At 40.3% G+C, this 19,852-nt stretch overlaps 2 protein-coding genes and 2 pseudogenes across 2 annotated transcripts; 3 read left to right on the plus strand and 1 right to left on the minus strand.

The window, feature by feature from the left end:
- The first annotated feature begins 3,108 nt into the window (after positions 1 to 3,108).
- LOC141822515 (WRKY transcription factor 22-like) lies at positions 3,109 to 4,135 on the plus strand. The gene is made up of 3 exons (XM_074709960.1): positions 3,109 to 3,345; positions 3,430 to 3,543; positions 3,635 to 4,135. Exons 1-3 carry the CDS (start codon positions 3,110 to 3,112, stop codon positions 3,933 to 3,935), a joined length of 651 nt encoding a protein of 216 aa, XP_074566061.1. The 5' UTR covers position 3,109; the 3' UTR covers positions 3,936 to 4,135.
- Positions 4,136 to 8,104: 3,969 nt separating this feature from the next.
- On the plus strand, positions 8,105 to 9,383 carry LOC141815473 (interactor of constitutive active ROPs 4-like; annotated as a pseudogene).
- A 2,740-nt stretch (positions 9,384 to 12,123) lies between these two features.
- LOC141820598 (polygalacturonase At1g48100-like) lies at positions 12,124 to 15,232 on the plus strand. The gene is made up of 7 exons (XM_074707940.1): positions 12,124 to 12,408; positions 12,836 to 12,967; positions 13,365 to 13,529; positions 13,773 to 13,817; positions 13,891 to 14,098; positions 14,432 to 14,622; positions 14,781 to 15,232. The coding sequence occupies exons 1-7, from the start codon at positions 12,199 to 12,201 to the stop codon at positions 15,171 to 15,173; spliced, it is 1,344 nt and encodes a 447-aa protein (XP_074564041.1). The 5' UTR covers positions 12,124 to 12,198; the 3' UTR covers positions 15,174 to 15,232.
- A 1,498-nt stretch (positions 15,233 to 16,730) lies between these two features.
- Positions 16,731 to 19,822, minus strand: LOC141821459 (uncharacterized; annotated as a pseudogene).
- Positions 19,823 to 19,852: the final 30 nt, after the last annotated feature.

The following is a 19,852-nucleotide window of genomic DNA, read 5'->3' on the forward strand; positions in this document are numbered from 1 at the left end:
TTGCAAGGCAACCCACATTCCATTATCATCCCATGTGGGGTGGTTTGTGGAACACACACTTGGCATATGCAGACGACCTGTTCATCTTCGTTTGGGCCGACGAATCAACGGTGACCTCAGTGGCAGGTTGTTTAGAGGAGTTTGGAAGCACCGTAGGACTTCATCCGAACCTCCACAAGTCCAGACTGGGCTGAATGATCGGATCGTGAAGAGGCAGATGTGCAGATCACAGGTTTTCAACGTGGAACCTTTCCGTTCCTCTATCTTGGCATCCTCAGGACAATGGAGAAACTATGTACTAGCTGTCCATTGATAGAGGCTATCATGCGAAAGCTTACTTCTTGGCTAAAGGAAACCTTATCGTATGTTAGGAAACTTGAATCGATGAAGACGGTGCTCCAAGGTATCGAATGCTTTTGACTTTCTATCTTACTGATTTCATGTGTAGTCATTGACAAGATCTATATCATATGTCGCTCCTTTGTTTGGTTCACCAAGCATCCACCCATCTCATGGGCTACCATGTGCTTGGCAAAGGAAGGAGGAAACGGACTGCGCGATCTTTGAGCATGGAACTTTGTATTGTTGTCCAAATCTCTGTGGAATATTCAACACAAGAAGGGAACTCTTTGGGTTTGTTGGGTTCATCATCAATACCTTCAGCGCACATTGAGATGTGGGAGTGGCAAATGAAGGCATCCGACAATCCACTCATCAAGAAACTCATCCAGATTCGTCAAGTTGTTCAGTTGGGGACAGATTCTGTCCAGGCTAGAGTGGGGCTGACAGAGGAGGCACCCAGTGTCATGGTGGTATGTAGAGCAGAGGCACCCAATGTCATGTGTAGTACGTAGAGCGGCGGCACCGGAATCTAAGGATTTTTTGTCATGGTGGTGCATAAAGGTGGCTCCGCCCGGAGTGGAGGCATCCAGTGCAGAAGCGACACAACCCAAGCGAGCTCGGAGAGTAAGGGCACTCAGTGCCTTGGCGATGCGCAAAGCAGAGGCATCTAGTGCGGAGGAGGCGGTGCACCCCAGACTAGTGCGCAGAGCGGAGGCACCTAGTGCTAAGTGGTGCGCAGAGTAGCAACACCAAGTGCAGAGGTAATGCACGTTGGTGCGCAGAGTGGAGGCACCCATTGTCATGCTGGTGCATAGAGTAGAGACACCCATTGCAGAGGCACCCAGCGCGGTGGCGCCGTGACCTAGTCTGGTCCGGACAACGGAGGGACCCAGTGACAATGCAGGCCTGTTGGATTCTTGGTTTGCTCCAGAATAGAGGCTTGGTAATACAATTGTTGCATATGATTTTTTCAAGCCATGGGTCAACAGGAAGCCATGAGCAGAGAGTTATATGGAAGTCGTACATCATGCTAAAGCACCAATTCATCATGTGGCTTCTTGTAAATAGAAAAACACGCACCAAGAATAAATTGATGTATGAAGACCGCAAGACATGCCCCTTGTGTCAATGGGAGGACGAGACGGTGGACCACATTTTCTTCACCTGCCCGCCATCAACCCTCTATGAGCAAAGGTCCGATGTTGGCTTCACATGAGCCATAGATTTTGGATAGCAGAAGACATATGGAACCTCTTCCTGCACCAGTTCAATGGGAGTAGCATGCTTAACAAAGCTCAACACTTGAGTATCATATGTATGATTTATTTGATTTAGCAAACTCGTAATCGATATCAATACGAGGGTGGAGTCTCAAGCATTGAGAGAATGTTTACGAAGATTCAAATGTATATTTTTAGATTTTTGAGTGCTCCCTGTATAAGATCACGATTTAAGATCATGAAATTTTCTTAATACAATTTACCTTTATTAAAAAAATTATATTATAATAGTTACGGAATCGTAACTACTATAATATAGATAATTTATTTTTGATTAATATCGATCAATATTATATTATAATAGTTATAGTTCATAGCTCTACAATATAGATAATTTATTTCTAATCAATATTAATCAATATTATATTGTAATAATTATATAGTTATAACAACTATGTAGTTGCAATAGCTATGATATTATAACTGTTACAATAAAAATATTTTTAAAAATAAAAATAGACAGAGACGGCATGTGATATTATTTTGATTAAACAATATTTTTTTGCTATACATTTGTTATAACTAAATAAAAATACTTGCTATAATTTAATAATGGCATCTGTATTTTATATAGTTAAACAAGAATACTTGGTATAACTAAATAACTGCATTTTTCATTTGGTTAATTATTTTTGTCAAAATAAAAATAATAATTGCAACCAAACATAAACATCTAGTATAAGAAACCTAAAAAAACATCAACCCTACTTTGAAATTAGCATTAGCACTTTTTTTATTATTATTTTTTCTATAGTGCAATAGTAGAAAATAGGATAAGGATGGATTCTCTAAGACAACGAGAGCTCAAAACTCATACAAGATACATTACAACCAAATATAAACATCTATTTGGATGATTAATAAGATTGTAAGAATTGAATATTAAAATTATAAAAAACATTAGCACCGTTAAGATTCAGATAATAATCAATTAAGATATTGTACTTTATCTATTATAATCAAACGTAACCAAATAATATCCTACTTTATCTATAAACTAACCACCAAGTCCACTAAGATTTTTGATAACATTTTCTTTTCTTCTTCTTCTTTTTAAATACTTTTCTGCAGTTTGTTTTATTACAAGATCAGTTCATTCTCTTCTTATGGACCACCCTCTCTCTCGTTATCTCAATTTGTCAACCCCAAGCAAAAAATTAATTCTCGCGCCTGCGCATGCAGAAAGGCGTCCACATCACGGCGATGGCCGGAAGCCGGCCAGCCCTCCGTCCATCGCTCGATCGCCATCATCACTTTTATTTTCGGCGCCGTGGAAGCAACATCCGCGCACTCTTCCTTTTTGACAATTGAGAACGCCAAACTTAGTGGCAGATTCTCGTCTTAGATTGAGTAAATCTATCCCCTAGATACTTCCCCGATCTGTCAATATGGCTTCATCTATCTACCTCACCACCACCACTTCCACCACATTATCCATTATAAATTCTCCACTTCTTCCCTTGCTTAGCCAATTCAACTGATCTCTCATGGATGACAACAATTGGGATCTACACGCCGTGGTCAGAGCTGCCAGCTCCTTCGCCGAGGAGCAGGCCGCACAAGTTTCAAAGGACCAATTTTTCAGCGTCTTTCATGAGCTACAGGATCTCTGCAAGCCTCAGCAAGCGCCGCCGCCGCCGCCGCTTCTCTCCCTCACCGCTCCTCTGCTCCCTGCTCGGCGGCAGCAGAGGGCGGCCCCCCAAACTCCACGCTCTAAACGAAGGTGCAGACTCGCTTTGCTATGCTACTCTTCTCTCGTTTTCTGTTCGATCGTTGTGATCGCCAACGGACTTGATTGTGCACGCAGGAAGAATTCTGTTAAGAAGGTGTCGTGCCAAGTGCCGGCCGACGGCGTCCACCCGGACCGGTGGGCGTGGAGGAAGTACGGGCAGAAGCCCATCAAAGGCTCCCCTTATCCACGGTAATGGATCGAGTGAGGATCGGCGGTCGATTACAGTACTTAAAATATCCTTTTTGATTCAAAACTGAGATCTTTTTTGGGGTGGGAACAGAGGATACTACAGGTGCAGCAGCTCCAAGGATTGTGAGGCAAAGAAGCAGGTGGAGCGAAGCAGGGCGGATCCGGAGATGTTGCACATCACCTACACGGCGGAGCACAACCACCCCGTCCCCACGCACCGGAACTCGCTCGCCGGAACCACTCGCCCGAAGCCGATGGCCGCCGTCCAAGCACCGGCGGGCGGTGACTTGGACTTTTTGGACGACCATTCCTTCCGTTCGATAGCGTCGCTCACTTGCTCCGACGCGGCGGCTCCGGCGGACGGCCACTCATTTTCCGATTACTCGATTTAATTTTGCTGCCGAACTTGCAACCTGAAATAGAAACTTTTCTGGAGGAAGTCAACTCAAGGAAACAGAGACTTTACCGTATTTAGAAAATCGGGTGGGACGTCTAGTCAAACTCTCTGACTTTTTGTTTCGAGTTAATTAAAATATATTTTAATTGGTTAAAGCTACCAAGTAATTTGATTAAAATTATTTTAAACAGTTTTAAGGGTGCACTTTTATACCCTATTTAATAGGGAGGACGAAATAAAAGTTTTGAAAAAAAATTTCACGGTAGAAATTTTGGACAGATTTATAAATTTATTTACGGATCATTTTTGAATTTTTTTTCATCCATTCAAATTGGACGGAAAGTAATTTTCTCTCTCAATTTCTCCTAATTTATGATCGAGTTTCACTAGACTAGCGACCACATATATGGTGATTGTACATGACTAAGGACGACATCCGCACCACTCTTGTGAGGTTGTCTCGGTCGGTCGCGTACGGCGGCCCCGTGTGCTTGCGGTACCGCGTGCCCACTTGATGCCATGGGATTCCTATCCTTCATTGTTTCATTGTTTGAAGTAACAAGGAGTTTTTAATCTTAGATGGAAAGATAAGGAGACAATTGAGAGAGAACAAATTGTTTGACAATACTTTTTTTTAATAATCCTTTATTTATTTGCAGTTTTTAATTTGTTTATGTTGATTTTTCATCCACATTAAAACTCGTCAATTGGAAAATACAATAAATGTTAAATAATAGATAGACTGTTTTAAAAATTTTGTTCCCGTATATAATCTAAAGTGAATTTTTATATAAATTTTATATTATAGATGGTATTAAAATTAAACAGACAGAAAGACAGACATCGTCCCTGAAATTTCGCTGGGAGCCAACCTGCAAACAACAACAAAATATTAATCTGACAAACTGCATGGAGTTGGACCGACTACACCTCCTCGCGGGTGAATATGGAATGGGGTCCATTAAAAAAAAAAAGATAAATTTTAGTCAGTTTCATGGACTCAATCCATGTGGGTGATCGGTTCGGTCCCACGAAAATTTTCCATTGACCACCAGAGTAAATCAGGAAGCGCATATGACGGCCAATCCAGATGCCTAGCATCCTTTGATTGCGTTCCCCATTTGAAAGAAAATTCCTACCAATACGTCGTAGCTGGGGATTGAACCGCGGGTCCCTAAGTCACAATCCGGATGTCCTACCGTTACACCATTGTCCCTTGCCCCGGGAACGAGTGGGGCCCACTAAAGAACTTGCATGGTACGCGTGCGATGTACCACTATTTTGCATGTCATTAAAATGTTTTTTTTTGTGCAAAAATAAAAAAGGACTAAAATTATGTAATCACGAAAGGACATTTTAAAAAAACAAAAGAAAATAAAAGGGCGTCCTGTTTAAAATTGTATTTTCAGAATACTTCTTATTCAATGATGTGGTTGTAGCTATAGAAAACTACTACAACATAAACTATTAAATAATTATTATGATATATATAAACTACCTAATAATTATTGTTTTCAAGTGATTTTAAAATTTAAAATTTATGATTTAATTGTAATTATTTTAAAATAATTTAATGAAGTTTAAATAATTTTGAAAGTTAATAAAATTTTTTTTAATATAATAATTATTTATGTGTAATAATTTTGATTAAAATGAATAATTAATTTTTATATATGTTGTAGCATCTACTAAATAGTCTTTACACCTTGTAGTAGCTATCAAGTAGCTCCTACCTAATTATAGTTAAATCCTAAATTTTAAAATCTTGAATAATAAATTCTAAACTCTGAAGATTATTATATCAAAATACTTTTTATCAACTTAGTTAAAATTATTTTAAATTGATCAAAATCATTATGAAATAGTTGTAGCAGCTGCTACATGTTGTAATAGTTATAGAGTAGCTTTTGCATATTATGGTAGATAATATTAATTACTACAATAGCATTGGAAGTAAAAAAAAAATATTATTGCAGTTACTCGGTATCTTTTACATATTGTAGAAGATATCTTAGTAATTTTTATACGTTGTAATAATTATCGGCAGCTACTATAACACCGTTAAATAAGAGATATTCTGAGAATAAAATGTTTGATATATTGCTCTTGTTATTTTTATTTTTAAAAAGGATGGTTTGTACAATTTGATATGTCCTGTCTGATTTTTTACCTTTTTCTTTAAGGATAATTAAAAGAGGCTCCAAAGAGTATATTTTTATTAATTATCAAAATAAAATCCTACCCATTCTATTATCCGAATTACTTCTCTCTATATATTATAATTTAAATATCTGAGCTTCACTCCATTAATTTTCATATTGCATCTATCAAATAAATTTGAAAGATAATTTATGCATGCTTAGAACAATATAACTTATGCATGCTTAGAACTATGATCTCTCCAGATATTTTTCTTTATATTTTTATATCATACTATTGATCCCGTGCACATGCATATGTTATAATAGTTATTTAACATTGGGACTGCCCAGCAAGGAAGAATAATTTAAATTGTTATATCTTTCAATAATTAAAAAGGAGTTAATTATAAATTTTAAAATTATTAGACCTTTATGTAAAACTGCAAATAAAAAATCAAACTTTTCTCTCGATGACCTTTTTCTTCAGCTTTTCCTTTAAAATTCTCTAACCCTAATTTCCCCCAAATAATATATATAAAGTCAATTTAATTTATTCTTATTTGCATAGTTAATTATTTATATTTTATTATTTTAATATTTTTTTATCAGCACAGGTTAATTATTAATCATATCATGGAATGGTAGAGTCTATTTTGAGATCGAATATTTAGTTACATCATTCAATAAGGGATTGCAGCTTGTGTATCTGTCTTTAGTATTATTTATGAATTTTGAAGGAGAAATATATAAATATTATTCAAACAAAGAGATTATCTTAAAATGAAAATATCTGGGTGGATTTTGACATAAATAGAGCGAAATATCTTTTTAATGATTAATAACAAAATATCTTCTTCATGTAATCATGTTGCAGCCCGGGATCAGCTGTTTTCTGCACAAAAGATTGTGTGTTGTGCAGCTGGAGCCATGCACTGACCTTGTTCTCGGCGCCTACGAAGAGTCTGCTGCGGCTACTGCATTAATTCTTTATTCCCTGCGACGATCGTAAGCTCTAAAGTAAACCCTTCTTCTACTGATGGTGATGCAGCAACATGTTGCTTCATTTTCACTTGTTATACTACTACTTCCACAGAATGCCTCAGTAGATGCCAAAGTCACCCTCGGTGCTTCACGTTGCTCATGGCTCTTTGTGTCACACTACTGAAAAGACGACAGGTAAATGGCAATTTTTAAGCAGACAAGGACGCTGAAAAAAGTAAAGAAAATAACAGTAGGCCGAGAACAGGAACAGGAACAGGATCAGAAAAGAAAATAGCAGTGGGTCTTTTATCTTTTTATGAGAGTTCACTGACTCTACAGCAGCTTTGTCGTATTGCAGATGCAGACAGAAGGGAAAAAAAAGGGAGTCAGTAACTTTTTATATCATGCATCCATCATATGAATTTGATTTTTCTACTGTAAAGTAAAACGGCCGTGGGCACAGTGGTCTCTGCTTTATCAATAAAGATTGTAGTTGTTGATGTATATTAAGAGAGGTAGGGCCTTGCAGCAGGGAGATCACATGTGATGTTCATCTGAAAGCAAGCAGAATTCCTTGACCTTAACACGCTTTCACCTTTCACCTTTCACCAGACTGCTGCACTAATAAAGATCATACGTTCTGAATGATCTTACCACATGCTACAAGATCATAGCTAGTCGATCACTTCAGTTAAGGAGCTACTGATATCACTGAGTCTGAATGCTTCAAACTCTCCTACTTGGAAGGACTACAAAGCTGGTGGTTTGAACTCAAATTCAGCTGGTCTTCAACCAACCCAGCTGCATCGTCTCTATGGCAGAGGGAAAAAACAGGTTTAATATCTCAAAGTTTACCTGATGAAGACGATTCTGATTTGGTGTTGGCAAGCAGTCACTGTTCTCTCTCTCTCTCTCTCTAGTCATCGGTCAGCTACTTGGCCAATATTTAAAAGCTGCTGTTCATGGATCTCTTCTCATTTCCTTCAGGTTGAGCGTTTCGAATTTGAACTGCAGGAGGAGCGTGGGCTTACCCTTCAATCCGATGCCGAGGTCGAGGTAGGGATTTGTTTTTGTCTTATTTAAGTCTTTGTTTGCATGAATGGCGTGTTGAGATCGACGAGATGAGAGTGGCTTCCTTTCGTTGGCGTACAGGGGATCGGATGCGTCTCAGCGACAGTCGCCGCGGGTGCCGCTCCACCTCAAGAGCACCGCCTGCTCCGAGGCCAACGCCGTGCGCCGTCCCGCAGCCGCCGACCGCAGCCCCAAGGTGTCCCCTCGCGGTGTCCTGCAGGAGGTAGTGTTTCTTCTTCTCGATCTCCTCCTCCTCCTCGTTGTCGTACATTTATAGAATCTGAACTGAGTTTGCCGGCGATGTGACGGAATTAGAGGAGAAGAGGCGCGAAGGTGGTTGATCTGGAAACCAAGCTGAGCAAGGTCCAGGAGGAGCTCAAGAAGCTGCGGAAGCGACTGGAGTCGGCGGAGGCCGACGAACAACAAGTGGAGCAAGGTCTCGCCAAGGCCAAGAAGCGGCTCCCGGCAGCCATCCTGGCTCCGAAAGAAATATGCGAAGAAGACGAGTGTCCTCCCCCTCCTGGAGACGATGAAGAAGGCGATGTCCGGGAGCATGAAAGCAAGTCGGAAGGAGAAACAGTCACTTCGCCAGCGACGATGGACGTCTTCGAAGTCGTAGTCCCAGGTGATCTTCTACAGGCGCAAAGCGAGCACGAGGCTGATGGCGAGGAAAAGGAAGGAAACAATGCGGAGGAAACGACGACGACGATGATCGCGAAGGAAGCCGTACAAGAAGACGGAAAGGCTAAAGAGGAAGAGAAGAGAGATGCGCTGGTGGAAGATCTCGAGGCCAAACTGCTCGAGAAGGAGAAGGAAGTGGAGATTCTGCTCGAAGAGAACACGATCTTCAAGACGCAAGCCGCCGAAGAGACGAAGAGGATCGCCGGCGCCGCAGAAGCGAAAGAGGCGCCGAGCTGCTGGCGAAGCTGAGCTCGGTGGAGGAAGAGAGCAAGGCGAGGGCGGGGCGGCTGGCGGAGCAGCTGGAGGCGACGGAGACCGCGAAGGCTGCACTGGAGGAGGAGATGAAGCGGCTGAGGGTGCAGACGCAGCAGTGGCGGAAGGCTGCGGAGGCGGCCGCGGCGGCGGTGCTGGCGGACGATCGCGACGAGGTGGACAAGCTGCACAGCGCGGCCTGGGGATCGCCGCTGGCAATGGAGGAAGAGGGCGACCGGAAAAGGAAGAAGGCGCCCGCAATTCGAATGTTTGGGGAATTCTGGAAAAAGAAGGGACAGCACAAGTGAAGCCGATGCCTTCGCTGGTTCCTCGTAATCAATTTGTGCACTCTTTTTTTTGCAATCGAATTCATCACTTCAAAGTCTCACACGAATCAATCTCAAGATCAATTTGTGAGAAGAATAATATCGATCTTACGATCATTTATGAGGAGATAAATCTAAAAATTACAGTTGATCACAATGCAAAAGGGTATTACTTACTTCATTAAGATTCAAGCTCTTGTTCTCTTCTATAACTCGATTGTATTGTAATCAACTCAGTTATGTCTCATGGATCTCTTTTTCATAACTCTTTTGCAAAAAAGTGGGTCATGAAACTTGCCGGTCCCACACGATCGGCGCCATGACCATCCACACGATCGGCCCCACGACCATCTGTGAGGAGGTAAATCGAGAAAGTACAGTTGATTACGACGTAGGAGGGTATTGCCTGACTTCGTCAGGATTCGAACCCTTATCTTCTTCTGCAAGTCTGTTGCGTCGTAACCAACTCACCTATACCCGGGACCTTTTTCATAACTCACTTTCACACTTTGCTCCGAGAGACGACCATTATCGATTCAATCGGTTAACATGAAACTTAGTCGACATATCGATCGATCAGACAAGAACAAAAAAAAACTATCAGTAAACCACGTGGCTCTGCCTCCTGTTGCGCATCCGCCACGCGTAGACACGTGCAAATGCAGTGGCACTCCATATCAAAACGGCGTTCCTTCTCGCTCGCTCGTTCCTGTGCGCGCACTTCGACTACGACAGCGATGGCGGCGAGGCTGTTGATCTGTGCGAGCGGACTGCTGCTGGTGACGTCGCTGCTGCTCTCCTCCTCTTCGGGGTGCGGCTCGACCACGGATGAGTGCGACGCCGGCGGCGACGTGGAGATCAGAAGGCGAGAAGAAGAAGGTAAGGAAGCGAGGGAGAGGTACGAGGCGGCCAAGGAGAGAGCGTCGCAGGCCGCGGGCGACATCGGAGCCAAGATGCGAGATGATGACGTGAAGATGATGGACGACCGTGAACTTTAGCTCGTCTTGGAACTAACTGAATCTGAACAAATTGCCGATTTTCCAACCCAAAAATCAAGCCTAATCTTACGAGCTTAATGATCGGTAATGCTTAATGCCCCAGAGCAGTTAAGTTCCTGTATTGCTTATACCACTGTACATCAATCAATAAATAAACTAGAAAAATACATAGTTTCTTAGTTAACTAACTAGCAAAATCATTTTTTAAATTTTGATCTTTTTATTTGTTCCTATGTGTACTTTTAGAGATGTAAACGAGTTAAATCGCTCATGAACTATTCGAGTCTCGATTTAAAAAAAAAATCGTTTGAATTTGTTCAATTAAGTTAAGGAGATAAGTTCGAACTTGATTTCGAATTCGAAAATATTATCGAACTAAATTCGAGTTTATATTATTTGATTCGTGAACTCATAAATATGTTCGCTTCAAGGTTCGTGAACATATTTATTAAGAAGTTTGTGTGTGTATATATTGTTCTAGCTAGATGTCGCAGACGGTTAAGCCATCAATCAAGAATATGCTACCTCAACCTTTGCTAGTCCTGCCGATGAAGGAACCTAAAAAGAAAAAGCTGAGCAAAGGGGTCAGCGAGGCGCTGAGAATTCCCGATAGACCACTCCAACGCTCAAGTCAACAGAGAGCAAGAATGAAGAAGCAATATGCGAAGGTGAAGAAAATTCGAGAGAGAGACATTCACACCTGTAGGGAGTTTATATAGTAGCTGAAGGAAGCATCCCTTCTGTCAAGGGAACAGACTGCTACAATGTCTCAAATTCTATGATTTACTTACAAATGAGCTAGTGATACATCATTAGGAGATCATGACGATTGCTAACCACCTCATGACTTGATAGAGCTGATTATTTTCATCTTTCAGCTGTAGGTACAAGCATAAAGAGATCTAGCAGGTCTGGAAATCTAGTAATCGTACTAATCCTTTGACAAAGCTCGCACACTTGATTGTTCTCTAGTACTGAAGGTGACCGAGAGGGGCTGAGTGGTAGTCAAGCAGAGCAGCTGAGCTTGCATGTATCAAAGGGCCGAAGAGATCGGTCAATCGAGAGCGATCGAAGTCAAGCTAGCCGAGGCCGAGTGCTTGGAGGAGGTCGAATTGGCTGGTAAGGCCGAGTAACTACAGAGGTCAAAGTGGTGGGGGCCGAGTGAGGCTAAGCGGCCGATTTGACTGAGCATATGATCGAGACTAAGTGGCCGAGCTGTGCAACCGAGACTGAAGGCCCGAACTGAGTGGTCGAAACTATGTAGCCGAGCTGTGCAACTGAGACTGAATGACTGAACTATGTGACCAAGACTGAGTGGCCAAGACATATGGCTGAATATACGAGACGAACAAATGTGCAGTCGTAGGACCGAACTGACCAAGGGCTTTTCGGGGCCGAGACAAGTGAAACTGCACTGGGCTGGACCGAATGTTATCGCAATTGGACCAAGGCATTATGTATTTAGACAATTTCTTACGTAAATATCATGTGTTTGATGTTCTAAATATTATGTATTTGTTACAAATATTTATAAAATAAGTTGAACGTATCATTTTTTTTCTTTCTTTTAATTTGCGGAAACGTAGGAGCTGCTTAGGTGGGCACACGCGACTGGGAGTGCTGGGGCCTATGCCTATTTAAACTCAGCTTCCTCTCCATCTTTTCATCTCTGTCATTGATTCAGCAGAATGAGGCTGAAATGCTTTGTGCTGCTGCTCTTCTTCCTTGTCCTCTTGTTATGCACTAAATTTGACGGCTGTGAAGCAAGGAACCAAAGGCATTGGAAGCCAAAGTGGCCTCCCTCCGCCATGGCAAGAAAGAAGGGAAGACATACGAGTGTCGGTAGCAGCAAGGGTGATGGTGATGATCACGGTGACGGTAGAGACGATCAGTTGAATCCACCTCCGAGTTCAATACCACCGTATCCGGGAACAGAGCACCAGGTGCCGAATCCGGCCGCCATGTTCAGTGTGCTTGATTATGGAGCCAACGGGGATGGTGTCAAAGATGACACCAAGGTCAGCTTTCTCGCACATTCTTCCTTCTGCTTCATTAGCTAAACTTCTATCTGTAGCATTTTACAAATCAGCTTATGGGGAGAGTTAGTCCATAAATATGCTTGCTAATTAGTCCTTGTAATTTGGCATGTAGGCAAATCCAAATTGAAACAAAGAGAGGACTTTTTGTGATGCAATGTGTGACAAAAACAAAAAGGTGCCTTTGTAGTGAGAAAAAACAAAGTGCTGCTTTTTTTTTTGCTTTTCAATGTCATAATGTAAACTGTCACAGGGAATCAGAATACAGTTGCCTTCTTTTCAACTACTTGATTCTTTTAGTTGTCTTTTTAAAAGGTTGTTTGTGGTTGATGAAAGTGCATGTAGAATCATGAGCTAAGAAACAAGATTTGGTGGAGAAAGTTAAGATTCTGACCTTGGTTTGCTGCAGGCTTTCGAGGCTGCATGGGCTGCTGCGTGCAAGGTGGAAGGATCAGTTTTGATTGTTCCAGCTGAGTTTGAATTCGTTGTAGGCCCCATCTCCTTTTCTGGACCTTATTGTCAGCCAAACATTGTGTTCCAGGTAATCCTACGACCAGAGGATGGAAACAGAAGTCGGCCATTTGCGATGACTTGCAGAATAGTGATCTTGTTTAGTGCTAGGAAAAGCAATCCACTGCAAGGTTCATCATGCTATTGGCTAGTTTCCAGGATCAGAGTAATCAATTGTATTTGGTCTACACAAACAGTTTTAAATGCCTGTTGGAAACTAGCTATATAGTCATGAATTTAACAAGGACAGAAGAAATAAATAAATGGAAAGAAGAGTAAAAAATAACATATAAGATACAAGACTAGAAAACAAGATCATTTATTTAGGTTCATCCAGGGTGAGAGAGGATGAAATAATTTGCTAGGGTATATAAAACTCACCAGAAATAAAATGACTAATCCTAAAGAATCGCTTGTGCCTGTTGCAGTTAGATGGAACAATTTTGGCCCCAGCTGATTCCCAAAGTTGGGGATCTGGCCTACTCTGGTGGATTGAGTTCACGAAACTGCAAGGAATAACAATTCGTGGTAGTGGAGTCATAGAAGGACGAGGCAGCATATGGTGGGCAAGCACAGAGTCTAATGTTCATCCAGTAAGATAGCTGATCTTATCTCCATTCGAACATTATCGATTAGATATCCCTGCTCACACCATCAAAGAATCTTAACCACTAGGGGGAAAAGACTGTCAAGTTCACTCTCTGTTACAATACATCCTGACCATGGTTCATCCTTCATAGAGTAGTCATATTCATTTCTCGCTCAAACAATAATAACCCAACTAAATCATAGAATTTCTTGCACATTACTGATTTTCAAGGTGAAACCTTTGACAGATCGACTATGCACTCAGTCTGAAGTTGCTGGAGATCAAGCCAACTGTAAGAAATCCCGTCCAATTTGCAGCCTTTGCCATTCAATATAACAATGATTCGCCATACAAAACATTTGCAGGCTCTGAGGTTCTATCGGAGTTATAATGTAACAATAACTGGCATCACAATCCAAAACAGTCCACAATGCCACCTCAAGTTTGACAATTGTGAAGGAGTCGAGGTCTTCAACATGACAATCAATTCACCTGGCACAAGCCTCAACACAGATGGAATACATCTGCAAAATTCAAGGGATGTCATGATTCATCATACCAACATGAGCTGTGGTAAACTGTTTTTACTGATTCAACATTTCTTTTCTGGCATAGAAAAGGAATATGATATCAGTTTTTCAAATATCAACAGCAAACAATGATCATGTACATGTTCAAACAATTTCACTCCTCACCCATTGTGCTCAAAGGGTGATCATTTGATATTCATCCTAAATGCTGCAGAACAAAAGATTGGTTTAAGATCCTCCATGGCATCTAAATGGTTTAAGATAACAAGAAAGTCTATACAAATTTTCAACACAATTGAAACAGAATTATTACCTTGCACTGTAACAAACTGCTCAAGATTTGCTAACATGAGATCTTGCATTTGCTTAAACATAGGTGACGACTGTGTCTCCATCCAAACAGGATGCACAAACATCAATATCCACAGTGTAGACTGTGGTCCTGGTCATGGAATCAGCATTGGTGGCCTTGGAAGAGACAACATGAAAGCATGTGTTTCCAATATAACTGTAAGAGACATCAACGTGCACGACACAACAAATGGTGTCAGAATCAAGACCTGGCAGGTGATTTCTCTTATCCCATTCTGCAAACAACTTACAATTGGCATACAAGGAATTACATTTTGTTTGTCCCGCTATAAAAGCATTGCATAGAAAAGATACACACAAAAACTGTACCTGGGAACACTAATGGATATCAGCACAAATATTATGAATTGCAGGGTGGATCAGGATCTGTTCGAAGTGTAACATTCTCAAACATAAGAGTATCTGAAGTCCAGACTCCGATTGTCATTGACCAATTTTACTGTGATAGATCTTCTTGTAAAAACCAGACATCAGCCGTAGCCCTGTCAGGAATTGCCTATGAGAACATCAGAGGGACATACACAGTGAAGCCAGTTCACTTTGCATGCAGTGATGCTTCTCCATGTTCAGACATCAGTATAACCGGGATCGAGCTTCAACCACTACAAGAACAGTATCACATGTATGAACCATTCTGTTGGAAGGCCTTTGGGGAATTGTATACTCCAACTGTCCCTCCAATTGTCTGCTTGCAGAGTGGAAAACCAGCCAGCAACCGCATCTTGACTAACCATGACATGTGTTAATTACCATCATCCTCAAGGAAATTGGCATACTGTAAATGTGAGATTTCTGTGATTCTTCTGACTCTGTATTTAGCACCAGTGTAAGTCAAGAATTTTCCACCCAAATTCATATAATTTTCCTATTCGAGTTATATATTCTAATAAGTATAAATAAGCAAAGAAATAATAAAGTTGAAAGTGAATCAAAAGTTAGTGAAAGCTATCTAGCCATAAAACAACTTAGCTTTAAGTTCACCAAAGTACAAGAAAATACGTGTCACTCCAATCTATTTAGGGCCATTCACATGGATTTTATCCCTCCATCGAACAATTCTACAAGGTCATGCCACTAAAAAACTTTCAAATCTCTCAAATCAAACATTTTGATTGGGTTTTGAAAACACTGCAGAAAAGAGATCTTATGTTGCACCAAGTATAGCATTTACAGTTCTCTACTGCTGACTTTACTGAAATCAATCAAATATGTTTGAATCTAACCATATTTGAGAACTATTTAGTACTGTTGAATAGATACAGAAGGAAAGAAAGAAAGAAAAGATTCGTTGGAGCGCAGTCACACATAGAAAAGATTCGTTGGAGGGCAGTCACACATGTTACCCAGCTTTTACATGTTGAAACAGAGTAACAAGATAATACCTCTTGCGTTATTCTTAGGAGAACAAAATCCTCCTTCGCTTGAATGTTCTACTGTTCTTTGTTCTACACACATTGTAGATGGTAGAATCGAGGAGTAATTTCCAGGCAGTAGTTGTATGTCACTTTCAAGGACCTTGTTATCGATCTAGATTTGAAACTATTCATTCTTGCAAGGTGCTTTTCTATCTGAATTGCTGACAAAAAATTTGTCAATGTACAAAGCAATCTTAAACTTGAAGAATGTATAATCAAACAGGTTCATGTTCATTAGAAAGCCAACGCATGTGAGGTCTTGTAAGCTTCACTTGCTGGATCTTTTCTAAGGTAAGAAGTCTCAAAAGAACAATGTGAAATCTTCCTCAATGTGAAGCAACCCAAATTACCAGTGCACATTCTTCTCGTCACAATTGAATATAGGCATGCTGAAATTGGGATGGCATGCTCTGCTCTTACAATGAATATTTCCAATTCTCAAGCAGTCCTGATACATTAATGCTCTTACTAAATCAACTATATTTTGCCATTAGGAAGTGTTCCCCCACCCGCTCATCCCCAGAAAAACAACGGATCAAGCTATAAACTAATAAGCCAATTCCAGGTATAGCCCATACATCGTGAAAAAATACATCCTAAGAGCAAGTGAAATACAACTATTTTGTATGGATGTTACCCCATGGAAATTGTTGAAGCTAATCTCGTAATGTAATAGGTTGATCTGCCACAGACTGATATTTCAGCATATAATCAGGTGAAATACAACTATTTTGTTCTCTTCACATTAGTAGTTACCATATCAATTTTTTTGTATGTGTTAATATAAGTCATCACATTGGTTAATTATCAACAATCGTAGTTACCATATCATTGTGTTTTTGTATGAGTTAAAAACTTTTGATTATGCAACCAAGCCAATTGCAAGTGCTTAAGGAGGCTAAGTCGTTACCTTGGTTAATTATCAATAATCCAAAAGGCAAGCTTGACAGACAAACTGCCAACTTATTTCATTTAGAGGTGACAACCAAGGTCTGCCCTAGTCTTCCTTTCATGAGCAAACCAAGTATGTTTCTCTTTATATACCCCCAATAGGGCATTTACGACCCTCCTTTTTTCTGTTTTCATGGTTGCTTGAAAAGCTTAAATTATCCTTTTTACTGGCAAACAGCAGGTCAACAAGCCATAGATCCAAACATCCACTCTCTTAGCCTGATCACCTTACTTCAGAATGCCATTCATCACTCTAATCATAACAGAGTAATCTGAGTTCACATAAATGCCTCGTACTAGCACATTCCATGTGACAACATTGGGGAAAATACCTTCATCCAGCATTTTATGAAGATATACCAAAGCATCATCCATCCTTTGCTCATTACAAAGGCCAGCTATCAGAGTAGTATAGGAAAATACATCCCTATAATAATTTTCTGAATAGAGTTGACCAAAAAGTTGAGTAGCATTTCTAACTAAGCCTGCCTTACAGGAAGCATAAATCAATCCATTAATAGTGAAAGAATCAGGTTTTATACCATGGACTACCATCTTTCCAGTCAATAGCAAAGCTTCCTTGATCATACTCATCCGTGAGATGTTATGTATCACTGTGTTATAAGTGACGACATTGAACTCATCCCCATTGGCTATCATGTCACCCATAAGTGTAAAAGCTTCTCTGAAATTTCCTTCTTTGCAAAGGCCACAGAGCAATTCATTGTAGGTTCTGGTGTTCGGCAGACAACCATGAATTTTCATCTCATCTATTATGCTCATGGCCCACCCTACTCTTCCACTATCACATAAATATTTAACTAAAGTATTATATGTCACTGTATTAGAGGTCTTAGTTCTCCAATATCATATTCTTAATAAAGTTCATAGCATGATCAAACATGAACCTCTTGCAAAACGCCTCCACCATGCAGGTATATACGACTACATTAGGCTTGCAACCATTGTTCATCATAGTGTTCCATATTGACATTGCACCTGAAGGTCTCCTGCTTTTGATAAACAGTTAATCAGAGAACTATAAGTTCTAATATTAGGAGAAAAATCAATTCGCGTCATCTCATCAAATACAACTAAAGCTCTTCTAAGATTTCCAGTGGAGCAAAGACCATGAATAAGGACATTGTATGCAATGATGTTGGGCATGCATCCTTCTTGAGTCATTCCATGCCAAACATCTATAGCTTCTGAGACGTTTCCTTCTTCAAGAAAACCTTTTATCAAAGTTGTGAAGGTAACAATACTAGGGGCACATCCTTTAACTAGCATTTGAGCTAGAATAGCAACAGACAGCTTCATTTTGTAACTTTACACAAAGCATTATAAAATTGTTGTGTAAGTGATTTCATTAGGCCACAATCCTCTAGTTATCATATCATCAACCAAACAGAGTGCCTCTTTAACATTATGCTCCTTACATACACTGTTAATCAGAGCATTATATGCAGGTACACAGGAAGCTGAGCTTTTAGCTAACTCCTTCTGCCTCATCTAACTTTTGAAACTTACAAAGGGAAGATACAATTGTGGTGTAACTCACTGCATCCGGAGAGTGCCCCTTGTTTGACATCTCGACGAGAAGTTTGTGTGCGGTATCTATTCGATTATTTTGCATAAAGCTTTGAGAAGAATGTTGTAGGTGAAGACATTGGGTTCTATTCCTCTTTTTCATATTACTGTAAATAGGATTTATCAAATTGATCCTGTTATCCTTCAGAACTGCATCCAAAATATGATTGTAGATTCTGACAGTGGGCCTGCAACCAAAATCCTGAATGTGGTAGAATGTTTTCAAGGCTTGTTCTACAGCACCACTTTGAGCATACGACCTTATGACACCGACGAATATGTCCTCAGTGCAGGGTAGACCTTGCAGCTTCATCTGTTGCAGGAGGTATTGAACAGCATCCATTGCATTTTGCCTCCCTAATTTCTCAATCATCGTTTGATATGTGAGGGGAGTGTGTCTAAATCCTTTTAACCCTGCCACATGTCTGAAAAAATCTAGTGCAACAGCAATGTTCCTCTCTGACTTTAAATGCCTCTATTAGTTCTGCCTCTTTTAGTTTTGAAACATCTGAGCCCTTTCCTCGTTCAGTATCAGGAATCATATTCAAAGTGAGGACTGATGGCACTGCTGGCTTTGGAACCTTAAGCAACAACGACCGGCCCTCTGAGAGATACACAACCAAGCTTCCAGAAACTTTAGTTTAACACATAGATTTGTGCAATAGAAGAACGCAAAACCCTGTGTAAAGCTTACTGTGAAAAGAAATAACTGAGGTGCAAGGTGAGGGCCACGCCACCTGCTGCTAGGACGAGAGGCTCAACCAAAAGATTCGGAGGAGGAGAAGCAGTCGCAGGTCAAGTCGGGGGAGAGGCGGCGGCGGATTCCTGCTGGAATTGCAGAGGGAAGGAAGAGGAAAGCAACAAAAGGGTTTATTTCTCCAAATTTAATTAGAGCCGGCCCGGTTCAACTAAACCTCCGGTTCGCTTGAACCCTCTATCCAGTTCGATCGGCCTAAACTCTTTTCTGCTTTTTGCTCTCCTTCCTTCCTTAAACAAAAATGCTGTGGCATATGTTTTACTCTCTCTTTTTTTTCAAAATTTTAAAATTTTTTATTATCTTTTGTTTACAATGTCTTATATTTCAAGTTAGCTTGTTAGTTACATAATAATTGGTACAATTATATGTTAGATATTGGAGCCTTAATGGATCAATACGGTTTTATGAAAAAATCAAAATGTCATCAATTGACGAAAGCCATAATTGACTTCAAAATCAAAATTTATATTTCGTGTAGATAGATTTAGACTATTAATTTGCTCAAAATCAATTAAAGATGAATGAGAAATTAATTATTTAAAGTCAATCCAGAATAACATTAATTGTTAATTAATGTTATATAAAGAAGTGCATGGGGAATAGTCATACATCGGAGAATTTCGATGGATTTTCCTTCCTTAGTAATGTTGTTGTATTAATGGAGTTAGCACAAAAAACTCATGTGCTCTTTTTCACGGGCGAGCAGGTGCTA

Source organism: Curcuma longa, chromosome 2 (genome assembly GCF_044706935.1).
Source record: "Curcuma longa cultivar G26 ecotype Majalengka, Jawa Barat chromosome 2, ITB_CL_G26_1.1, whole genome shotgun sequence".
Taxonomy (NCBI): Eukaryota; Viridiplantae; Streptophyta; class Magnoliopsida; order Zingiberales; family Zingiberaceae; genus Curcuma; species Curcuma longa.

Excerpts from the sequence above, each read along its gene's own strand:
- LOC141820598 (XM_074707940.1), top strand. The coding sequence starts at position 12,199 with ATGGCAAGAAAGAAGGGAAGACATACGAGTGTCGGTAGCAGCAAGGGT. Across the intron at positions 13,818-13,890 it reads TGCTGGAGATCAAGCCAACT|GCTCTGAGGTTCTATCGGAG; the intron begins GTAAGAAATCCC and ends AAACATTTGCAG. Across the intron at positions 14,623-14,780 it reads TCAGAATCAAGACCTGGCAG|GGTGGATCAGGATCTGTTCG; the intron begins GTGATTTCTCTT and ends TATGAATTGCAG.
- LOC141822515 (XM_074709960.1), top strand. The coding sequence starts at position 3,110 with ATGGATGACAACAATTGGGATCTACACGCCGTGGTCAGAGCTGCCAGC. Across the intron at positions 3,346-3,429 it reads ACTCCACGCTCTAAACGAAG|GAAGAATTCTGTTAAGAAGG; the intron begins GTGCAGACTCGC and ends TTGTGCACGCAG. Across the intron at positions 3,544-3,634 it reads AAAGGCTCCCCTTATCCACG|AGGATACTACAGGTGCAGCA; the intron begins GTAATGGATCGA and ends GGGTGGGAACAG.